At 38.5% G+C, this 12,035-nt stretch overlaps 1 protein-coding gene across 2 annotated transcripts in view; it reads right to left on the reverse strand.

Moving 5' to 3' along the window:
• Positions 1-453: 453 nt before the first annotated feature.
• The window catches only part of TSEN15 (tRNA splicing endonuclease subunit 15), a 42,677-nt gene continuing 31,095 nt past the window's right edge, over positions 454-12,035 (reverse strand). The window contains exons 4-6 of one of the 2 annotated variants that reach the window (XM_082832872.1): positions 7,202-7,343; positions 4,224-4,357; positions 454-543 (exon numbers count right to left, since the gene is read on the reverse strand). In XM_082832872.1, the coding sequence (XP_082688998.1) occupies positions 4,298-4,357; positions 7,202-7,343 (202 nt within the window). In that variant the 3' untranslated portion in view covers positions 454-543; positions 4,224-4,297. Of the gene's footprint in view, positions 544-4,223; positions 4,358-5,243; positions 6,652-7,201; positions 7,344-12,035 lie in introns of those variants that run through there. The other variant, XM_082832873.1, reaches the window with a different exon arrangement.

Here is a 12,035-nt window from a genome sequence, read left to right on the forward strand (position 1 = left end):
GACACGACCCCCCGTTGACCCACGAGCTGGACCAGGGCAATTGGAGGCTTCTCACCCCTCCCCTGTCCTTATAATGTATGCTCTGCCCACAGTTCCCACAGTGGGAGCCATTTTCAAGGATGCAGCCTTGAGATAGTAATGTGTTGTTGAGACCATCTGGACTGAATACATGACTGAATCCAGTTAAGGCCTCTACATAAACTTTTAAGATCCTGGAGGGTGGGTACAGAGATCTACTTATCTGGCGGCTGCCCAAGATAAGCCTTGTATGTAAGTTCCCTTGCTTATTAAAACTGCCACCTACCAACAGAAGTGGCCTGCCTCTTTCTTCAGTCTCTCCTTGCTCTCTCTACAGGAGCCAGTTGCAGATTTCACCTGGGAAATCCCTTAGGCTGTAAACCAGCAGCATCATAATCTTGCCCATCCTAACATACCTGGGCTACTGTTGGGTTTCAGGCTCTCATCACTTCTCATCTGAGCTCTAACACAGGCTACTCAAAGTGTGGTCTGTACACAGGTGTCAATCCACAAGATATCACTGGTCTGCAATTAGGCAAGTACAGAAATTGAGAATAAATATTTAGAAATTCATATAACAATTCAACTGATTAACTTTATCTGTTGACTCTCTAATAATAAATATTTGGGCTTGTAGTCCCCCCAAATCTTAGCACTGGGCCTTTCCATGGGGTCCTGCAAAAATGCTTCTCAAATTAAATTGGATCAAGGCTTCATGATTAAGAAATAGAATTACGGTAGGATTCTAAGCAATAGCAAGCATATCTGGGGGATATTTATGGTGTAAGACCCTTCCTCATTGAGTGTGAAATCATCATTTAAAAATTCCCTGAGTCTACTCTTTGTACCAGCACAAAATTTAGCTCCAACAAGCAAAGAAACTTTCTGAGTTCTTTCTCATTTAACATTAATTATTGTTTTAGGTTTGCCTACATAACAGCATGGAGATGATCGTATTTATTCTTTGGAATAAAACTTATAAATATATTGCCTATGAATATGATTTTCCAAATTACCCCCACACAGCTTGACATTTTGATACATTTGTTCAAGAGTCCAAGAGGATAATGTAACTGATCCCTAAATCACTAAAAAACTCCCTCCACGGGCTTCCCTGGTGGCGCAGTGGTTGAGAGTCCGCCTGCCGATGCAGGTCCCGGTCCGGGAAGATCCCACATGCCGCGGAGCGGCTGGGCCCGTGAGCCATGGCCGCTGAGCCTGCGCATCCGGAGCCTGTGCTCCGCCACGGGAGAGGCCGCAGCAGTGAGAGGCCCGCGTACCTACCGCTAAAAAAAACAAAAACAAAAAAAACCTCCCTCCAGGACTAAGTAGAGCTAATTTTTTTCTTCCCAAAGCCTGTTTGACACACATTAATATATTTCTCTGCACCATACAAGACTCTGAAAAGAACAGGGGGCTAGATATTAAGAGACCTGGCTCTAGTCCTCATTACCCACTCACTTGCTACTACATGAAGCTGTTGCTTAACCACTTGGTGCCCTAATTTCTCCACCTACTGAATAAGCATAATAAATTAATAATAGCAAGTAAATAATATCAGCTCTGTTGTGAGAATCAAAATAACGAGTACTGAAGTACTTGGTAGTGAATAAATTGCTTTACAACTATCATTTAGCATTTATATGTAATACTGCCTTGTAACATTCTCAGTTATCTTGTACACATAGATTTTCTCCTTTTAAGCCAGAAAATAAGTCTTTGAGAGGTGCACTGTGTAATATTTCTCTGTATGTTCAGTCCTATGGGACAAATAATATACATACAATGATTGTTTGAAAATTGTTTAATTTACCAAAAGTTGTTGAACCCCTTCACCATTAAGTAAACCGCATAAACTTCAGACTTCATACACTGCATGATGGGTATTCCTCACTCACACTGGCAACAGTCTTAGAGTTTTGGCTAGGAGAGTTGTAATTGGCTATCTGAGCTCCTTGAGAGCACAGGTCATATCTCATTCACCTTTGTTACTTCAGCACTTACCACAGTCATCTAAGCACAGTTAATGTCTGAAGATAAATTAGCATGTTAATAAATTAATGAACTTTAATTAAATACTTCCTTAATAGTACCTCCATTTAGTACTCTGCAATCTAAAAAGCCAATCTTTGTTTGATTTTAGTTAAATTGATTTTTAATCTTCCAGAATCATCTAAACATTTTAAAAGCAGACCTGTCCAATAAGTCACGTGATTTCCCCACACTCTTCCCTTAGTTAGCCCAAGCAAGTTCTTACTCAAAGATCATTAAGCCGATTAGGCTGCAGGGGTGTCGGTGGTAAGGAATGGGACAGCTCTCGGTCTGAAAGGAGGGAAAATTGTACTGATTGTTCAGAATACGACACTACTCTGCATATGTGAACAGTCAAGGTAAAATACAGCAGATGAGTAAAGTGCTTCTGTCTAGAAGAACTATAAACTTTGGCAGGAACCACTGTGCTGCAGCAGTGAAAGGCCTCCTGCTGGGGCTGCAACGGAAAAAGTGACCTCAGAGAGGAATTCAGAACTAAAATGCTCAGAAAGATGAAATATCATGAAGTTTTGGTTAAGTCACTTGGTTCCAGGAATATAAAAGTGTAAAGCTGTTTCAGTTTTTTAAAAAACCGCAGATTACATGAACTTTGTAGATTATTATTCTATTCTAGTTGTAGCTTAGAATTCCAAAGTGCCTCCACCTTCATGTTCTTCACAAGAGACCTGTGGTGTTTAGGAACACATTCTCCTAGAGGGGCCCAGGCAAGGAAGCAAAATAAGTCAGTCTGGAGTCATTGGACCTAGATCACTCAGCGTTCTACTAAGCCATCCCAGCGCAGAGGGTGCACTCACTAGGGACCCCAAAATACACAGGCAAAGACAGCACTAGAGAGGAATCATTGCATACCCTTTCCCCCACCCTGCTCCCATCTAGAGAGGGGCTTCCCTTTAACGGAAAAGTTTATAGGTATAACAGCAGCAGTTCATGTCTCTCACCACTGGGATTTAGCCAGTTCAATGAGTGTTTCAGAGCTGGGATCTGTTGCTAGGTGATCTGCTCTTGAAATTTTATCTAATATATTGGGCTTTTGCAAGGAAAAAATGAAATGCATCATGGCATATGGATATGAACAAAACCATAATCTAGGAAAAAACACCCACCCACCCTGGCCCCAAACAAGCTTTGATTTTTTATTTTTTTTTTTGTGGTACACGGGCCTCTCACTGTTGTGGCCTTTCCCGTTGCAGAGCACAGGCTCCGGACGGGCCGCTCCGCGGCATGTGGGATCTTCCCGGACCGGGGCACGAACCCATGTCCCCTGCATCGGCAGGCGGACTCTCAACCACTGCGCCACCAGGGAAGCCCCAAGCTTTGATTTTTAAATATAGATTTATATTTTGAGTAAAGCATGAATCAAGTCACATATTTAATGTCAGTAGACAGCGTAATTTTAGAGTCATGCCAGAAAGAAAAAGGGAGGGGGGTATGAGCACATAAAACTTATTTATATTTTTATTTATGCTATTTCCCACAGATTGAAAATAAACTTTCAAGAGCACCACTTCTCAAGTTAATTCATTCCTGAAGTCTGAAAATTTTGTGCTTATTTAGCAGTGCCCTCTGGTGTCCAAGTGGATCATTTTAGTTTGCCTTCAGGCAAAAAGTAAACCATTAAACAAGTCTACAATCAGCATTCATTCATTCACCAAATATTTACTGAGCACTATGTATATGCCAGTTTGTGGAAGGTGGTGGGACACACAGATGTATAAAAAAAGAGATGGTTTGTTATGACTTATATGTGGAATCTAAAAAATAAAATGAACTAGTGAATATAACAAAACAGAAACAGAGATACAGAGAACAGCATAGTGGTTACCAGTGGGGAGAGGGAAGGAGGGAGGGGCAAAACAGGGGTAGGGGATTAATAAAATAAATATGCAACAAGGATACATGTACAGCACAAGGAAATACAGCCATCATGCTGTAATAACTTTAAATGGAGTATAATCTATAAAAATATTGAATCACTATGTTGTACACCTGATACTGATAAAATATAATACTGCAGATCAACTATACTTCAATTAAAAAAATTGTTTAAAGATACAGTTCTTTGTTCTGTTCTTAAGGAGCCCATAGCCTAACAAGAAAGACAAGTGTAAATGCAATTACAAAGTTACTTGATCAGGCAAAAGAAATCACTTTACCTATTTTTCACTAAAATGAGACTGACAGAGGCGGGTCATCTCCATTTCCAAACTGTCCTGGACCATTACTCACACTAGCAGGTATCTGGCTGGCTTTGGACAGAACAACTTCGGTCAAGTACACAGGAAACATTCTGAAAAAGAGTAGACATTCCAGGACATACAGTGAGATTAAGACCTAGTTTTAAAGATTTCTGTAAGAAAGCTCCTTTCACAGTCAAGACATTTCTGGTCTTGTAGTTGCATAGGGGCCCACTGGTCACCAGATCTGACACACAAACCTAACATTCATTAAGCCTTACATTTCTTTCTGAAAATGCAGACTGTTTTTCTAGCACTGTAATGAAAGCCCTCAAAAGGAATCAAATGGCAGAGACGCTAAGAACTGATCATAAACTGTTTTAGGATCCTTAGATCTGCAAATTGCTGACTAGGGTTACAGAAACCCATATTGTTCTGAATTGGTGCATCTTTGGGCCTTCTGGGGAAGCAGAGGGAGTCTGAAGGAGTTGCCAAGACCTTCCATCAAGAAGGAAAGTAAAATTCAAAAAATATCAAAGGAAAGGAGTTCAGGAACAACTACAGATCAAGAATGATGCTTTATACAATTTTGTAATTTTCCTACTTTTGGTCATTTTTCCATTCTTGTAATTGTTGTTTCCCAGCGTAATTAGCCATGACTTGCTCCTAACCAACAGAATATGGCAAAGGTGACAGGATGTACATGACTACATTACACGATATCAGGAGGTCCATCCTGCTGACTCTCTCTCCCTCACTGGCTTTGAGGAAACAACCAGTTGTGCTGGCAAGGCTCATGTGGCAAAGAGGGTGGCCTCTTACCAACACCCCACTAAGCTGAAGTCCTCAGTACAAGTGCCCACAGAGAACAGAAAGCTGCTATCAACCACATGAGTGGTTTTTCCCCAGTGAAGCCTCAGATGACACTGCAGCCCTGGCCAACACCTTGACTGCAACCTTACAAAGGACCCAAATTTGAGATATTAAATGTGTGCTATTTTAAGTTGCTAAGTTTGTGGTGATATTAGTATGCAACAACAGATAACTAATATAGATCTCAGGACACTTTTTTATTTTAAAACATTTTTATTATAAAAGTAATACAAATAGAGAAAAACTAAAATATTGAAGAAAGACAAAGTCATCCATTTCCTGCCCTGCCATCCTATTATAATCAGTTAGTAATTTATTTTGTCATCTTTTTATTATATACTTGGTGTGTTATTTATAGCCATAGTCATACACATTCATATACTTTTGTATCTTGCTTTTTGTTACTAAATATTTTCTCATGTTTTTCGGTAATTACTAATTTTTAATGGGTACATAACACACCATTCATTAGCTATATATGTTCATTGACTATCTCCCCAGACCAGTGGTTGGCAAACTATGGCCCTGTATTTGCAAATAACTTTTATTGGAATACAGCCATATCCATTCATTTAGATACTGTCTATGGTTATTTTTGTCCTACAAACAGCAGAGCTAAGAAGTTGTGAGAAAGCCTATATGACCTGAAAAGCCTAAAATATTTCCTTTCTGACCTTTTCCAGAAAAATTTTGCTGACCCTTGCCTTAAACTTTTAAGTCATTTATAATTTGGATTATTATATGCCCCAAAATGTCACTTAAAACATCTTTGTGCATATAATTGTTTATACCTTAGGCAACTTAATTGGGAGGTATTAACAAAAGTGGAAAAACTGGGTTTACTTAAGAAAGATGTTTTTAAGGTTAACACTGTCCCCTACTATCTCTCTTATAATATTCTAGCTTATGATGTAGTACAGGTGGTGGTAATAAGAACAGAAGAAAAAGACCCAGTACTCTTGTAGGTAGCAATTCTCTAGTCCCTATTAATCTAGACATGTAATTTTACACTCTGGATGAGCATATTTTTAGTTTTGATTTAAAGTCAACCAAAGAGGGAAGTGACAGTAATTGCAACATGAAAAAACCAATTGAAAGAATACTTTCTATTGGGGATGAAAAAGCAGACTAAAGTAAACTCTCCAGGTGTCAAGGTATACCTGAAATGCCATTCCAGGCTAGCTGTAGTGACCAAAAGGCACTGAGAGGGTTGAGTAAGGGAAAGAGGTGGCAGTCTCAACAATGTTCTACCCTTCTGAACACACCCTAGGCATAAACTTGTATACAACTATAATTAAACTGTCTCCAGATGAGAAAGTTCTAGAGCAACTACCCTATATTTCTAAATAAAATAAATTCTTCTATCTGGGAAAGTTTTATTCTTCAAAAAGAAAACATATGGAATGGGACCAGCTAAGTCAACCCTGACTATCTCTGAGATAAAAGATGAATCAGGCTGATGGGTCTCAATCCAATCTTGTGTGAATAAAGCAAGCATCGGGAAGTATAGGTGTCATCTTCTAAGGGAAATATTCTGCAACATAAAAAAAAAAAAAAAAAGATAAGGATGGACCTTTTCCCCAATAGATAATGTAATTTAAAAGCAAAACTAGGAAGATATGTAATGTGATTATGCCAATTATGCCAACAATATATGTAAAGAAATCATATAAAACACATTTACTTATTAAATTGTTCCTGTCAAAATGTCAACCAATTTAACATTTCCTTAAAGAAGTGTTTAAGTGTTCTCAGAACTATTACTATTATAAGCCTTTACATTCCATCCCAGTTACTCATCAAATCATTAAATGCATCATGACTTCATGAAGTACTCTGGGAAACTATGAAATTTTCTGTAGAGTAGGGAAGTCAAATTATTTTTGTGAAAACAGCTAGGAACATGTTACTTTGAAGAGAACATAGCCATTTCTGAGGTATGAAAAAACCAAGTCATTTTTTTTTCTTGAATGTTCATATTGCAAAAGAAGTGATGGTTCTGTGAATGGATTGATTCACACTTAAAATCATGTCATAACTTTCTTCTTTTTTCAATGTTTACTGATAGTTGCCCCAAAACTGACCTGAGGATCTGGCAGCATAAATCCATCAGTAAGTTTGTAATAGACTATTGTGGAGTCAGACTCCACTATGGCCAAAGTAAAAGACATCGGCAAATCTGGATCACCTTGCAATTTTCGAGATGCCTTCAAGATCTCCCTTATCCTGAAAATAAAGTCACAACACATTTAGCATTCACAATCACGCAATTAATAATAAGATCAAATACTGTAAAATCTTGGAGAAGAGGTAGGCAATAACATTATTTCCATAATGCGGACTCAGGAAATGTATGAAGGCTCAAATATAAACATTTAAAGTTGTCTTCTTATACAGAAAATCTTGCAAATAAGAGCTATCTACTGACTTTCAGTCCTTCTCTTTTGTATTCACCCATCTCTCCTGATCATCATACCTGAGAGAATCAAAACTGCATTTAGGAACCAACAGAATGGGACGCTAACAGTATTTAGGGCATCTAAATTAGCTAAAGATCCCGGTTACTCATTTTTCCATTTTCCAACTTGGTATCTTACAGTGGAACAATTTGGTATTCAGGTTTGTTTCTTTAAAAATAGATTATAATAAACATTTCCCCATGTTTCTACTGGTGTTAATAATTACAACCTTTATATGGCTATATAATATTCTATTGCTTCATAATTTATCCAATCATTCCCCTATTGCTGTAAAGTTCTTTCAGGTTTTTTGTGAGGAGGAGGGTGCTAATAAAGGTAAGCTGTAATAATCATCTTTCTGCAGGTAGTTGTTTCTTTTTAAATAATTCTGTTGGGTCTTTCCAGGTATCAGAATTATTAGATACAAATATAGATATTTTTGCAGCTCTCAATATGTATTCTGTTACTTAATAAAAGCTAAAAGAAAAATATAGAGAGAAAAAACTTTTTTGTAAAATTATATATCAAACATCAATGTTATAAAGGATTTCAGCTTGCTTGCTGTGGAAAATAATCTACTAAATCCAATATCTAGGTCTTCAAAACACTATTAGCTTTTGTTTACCACAAAATAAAAATCCTTATTACCTACTCAATAAAACCTGTATTCAATAATTCAGTAAAATATAATCTCCAGAGGAGCTTTCTTAAAAAGGCAAATTAAAAAATGATCAGTTGTTTTTTCATGAAGGTAACCAATTTTCCAGGAATTAGAAAAAGATTTACTAGCATATTAACATGCTACAACTGAATACATAAATAACTCAACACTATATTCTCTTTAACAAAAGTCTGATTTGTCCCTTTAAATTCTACTCCCAACCCTAAGTAAAAATTCTTGTGATTCTTCACCCAACCTACTAGCTACTGAATCTATAAAGTATCTAAAAAGAAAAGTCTCTGCTCTGAAATATTCTTCCTATAGTAATTATAATGCTTTTTTAAAAACCTGTGGTGGAGACAAGATTTTAAAAGTGATTTAAAACAGCAATAAACTTCTAGAAAAGCTGAAATTAAATTGTTCTTGCTAAACCATCATTTAGTCACTACATGTTACAGAGTGATAACTGGTTTCTTAAAACAGCCACAAAAAGCTGCTTACCTACTATCATTTAAATTTCACAGGTATGTAATCAGATAAGGAGAGAATGAGTTTCTAAGTTTGTTTCCTCATAGTCAAACCATTTCTAAAATGATCTTGAAAGAGTCAATTCAACAATATGGTAATACTGGATAAATAAAATGTTTACCTGACAAAATCTTAATTCCTTTTCAAGAGTCAGCAAAGCATCATATTCTCTCCGAAGTCTTCCCTGCAACCTTTCCCCAACCCTACAGAGGCACCTTGTGCAAACCTACATTACTGCAATCACTACCTTGTATTTATATTTACATCTAAGTGTCTGTTTTCCACTGGATTGTACCCATTTTGAGGGTCAAAGCTTTTTTATAAAAATTGTTAATGCTCAATATATAGTAGAATACTTGGGTAGAATGAATGCGGCTTTTTTTTCCTTATAATATTTATTTATTTACTTCATTTATTTTGTCTGTGCCGGGTCTTAGTTGCGGCATGTGGACTCTTAGTTGCGGCACGCATGTGAGATCTAGTTCCCCGACCAGGGATTGAACCTGGGGCCCCCTGCATTGGGAGGGCGAAGTCTTACCCACTGGACCACCAGGGAAGTCCCTGAATGAGGCTTTTTGAATGAAGGTTTGCATATGGCTACAACTAACTCTTCAGGCATATAAACTTTAAAATATTTCTGATAAACATTTTTCTAAAATTTATTATGCAATTCAATTACACTAAATAAAAGTTAAACTTGTCTTGACAGCTCAGGATCATCATTTTTGGTACTTATTATTGTAGATGACAGTGGTAGATGGTGTACCAAAGAACTCTTAAAAGTTTCTGGGGCTTCCCTGGTGGCACAGTGGTTGAGAGTCCGCCTGCCGATGCAGGGCACACGGGTTTGTGCCCCGGTCCGGGGGCATCCCACATGCTGCGGAGCAGCTGGGCCCGTGAGCCATGGCCGCTGAGCCTGTGCGTCCGGAGCCTGTGCTCCGCAGCGGGAGAGGCCACAACAGTGAGAGGCCCGCGTACCGCGGAAAAAAGAAAAAAGTATCTGATATTTGCTTGCTTTTAGTTCATCAAAACAGTCAAATTGTTTTATCATTTGTCTCTATACCAGGGCCTGGCAAACTATGGTCACCTGTTTTCTATGGCTCATGAGCTAAGAATAATCTTCACTACATCTTTAAATGGTACCTTTTGAATGGTCATATAAATACCTACATAATAGCCTCGATTTTGCCACTCTGTCCGCAAAGCCCAACATATTTACTATCTAGCCCTTTAAGAAAAGGTTTGCTGACCCCTACTCTACATTATGAAAAAGGTTAAGGGGGCTTCCCCGGTGGCACAGTGGTTAAGAATCCGCCTGCCAATGCAGGGGACATGGGTTCGAGCCCTGGTCTGGGAAGATCCCACATGCCGCAGAGCAACTAAGCCCCTGTGCCACAACTACTGAGCCCGTGCTCTAGAGCCCTCGAACCACAACTACTGAGCCCGCATGCCACAACTACTGAAGCCCGCACGCCTAGGGCCCATGCTCCGCAACAAGAGAAGCCACCGCAATGAGAAGCCCGCACACCACAACTAAGAGTAGCTCCCGCTCGCCGCAACTAGAGAAAGCCTGCACACAGCAACGAAGACCCAATGCAGCCAAAAATAAAAATAAATAAATAAATTTATTTATTAAAAAAAAAAGGTTAAGAATAAAAATGGTAAGATATGATCACCAGGCAGTGTTCCTTTTTTTTCCAATATTATTTATTCAAGAGTCAGCACAGAAGGTTTCACTTCTAATGAGGATATAAAAGATCTCAAAAGACCACCATTCCTATGGTAATAAAGAGAAAACACCTGATTTGCTTAACAATATGCTATTTTTCCTTAATGCCATAAAAGAGAGGTAAACACAAAGAAGTTTAAAGGAACTAAATTCCAATGAGCAATGAGCCCTTCCAGGGTAGAGACCAAGACACAGCCACTTCCATCCCTGAGGGCAACTGCCAAGCCTGGCCACAGTGGCTGGAAGAGTAAGCCAGTCATACACAAGCAACTTCATTGGGACCAGGAGAAAAAAGCACTACTTGTAAAAATGGCACATGAACTGGCACGGTGGAATGGAATCTTAAAAGCCACCAATCCCTCCAGTTCACCAACTCTCACTCATGGCACTTTTGCTGTGTTTAAGCAACAGCATGAGAAGCTGGGGAAGGGACTGGAAAATGGCAAGTAAGCCCTAATCACTAAGCCCTGCTGAAGAGAGAGGGCTGATCCCATTCTTAAGACATTTGAAACCAAGAAGAGAACTGAGATAACTGAAGCTGCAATTCAGCCATGATTCCTGTTGACTTCTGATTTGACTAAACTAGACACTAACTCTACCTGCGAGATAGAGGAAAGGATGAGCTCTTTGGAGACGGGGAGTAGAATCGACATCCGTCTATCAACATCAGTCTTTTCTTCGTACACAATGTCCAGCATCCAATGAAAAACTGTAAGCTACGCGAAGAAACAGGAAAATATATCTAATAATCAAGAGCAAAAAGTCAATACAAGATGGCTGTCAGAAAACTAAGGCTGTTGAAAAACAGATGTTGGAATTAGTAAAGACTCTAAAATAACTATAATAAATGTTATAGCATTGAGGAAAAAGACAGACAAAATGAGTGACAAGATGAAAAATATAAGCAAAAAAACGAAAATTCTAAAGAAAATGAACACTCTAGAATTTAAAAATGTATTTTCAAAGTATTGACTAGGCTTAATGGTAGATTAGACACAGCAGAAGAAAGGATTTAGTGAACCTGAAAACAGGTCACAAGAAACTTAACTGAAGTACAAAGAGAAATTTTTTTTTCTTTAAATAAAACATCAGAGGACTTTGATGCAATATCAGTTTAACATATGTGTAAATAGAATTACAGAGGAAAATAAGGAGAGAGTGGTGTGTGTCTTAGTCCGTTCAGGCTGCTATAACAAAATATCACAGAACCAGGCAGCTTATAAACAACAGATATTTATTTCTCAGGGTTCTGGAGGCTGGAAAGTCCCAGATCAAGGCACCAGCATAGTCTCATTCTGGTGGAGGTCCTCTTTGTGGCTCATAGCCAGCACCTTCTTACTGTGTCCTCACAGGGTAAAAGGGGCAAGGGATCTCTGTAAGGTCTCTCTCTCTCTTTTTTTTAATAAGGCCCGCCCGGATAATCCAGGCAAATCTCCCAATCATAAGATCCTTAATCTCATCTGCAAAGTCTCTTTTCATAACATATTCACAGATTTCTGGTATTAGGCTGTGGGCGCTGTCAACTACAAACTGGCACTCGC

Source organism: Leucopleurus acutus (genome assembly GCF_964270905.1).
Source record: "Leucopleurus acutus genome assembly, chromosome: 2".
NCBI classification, from domain to species: Eukaryota; Metazoa; Chordata; class Mammalia; order Artiodactyla; family Delphinidae; genus Leucopleurus; species Leucopleurus acutus.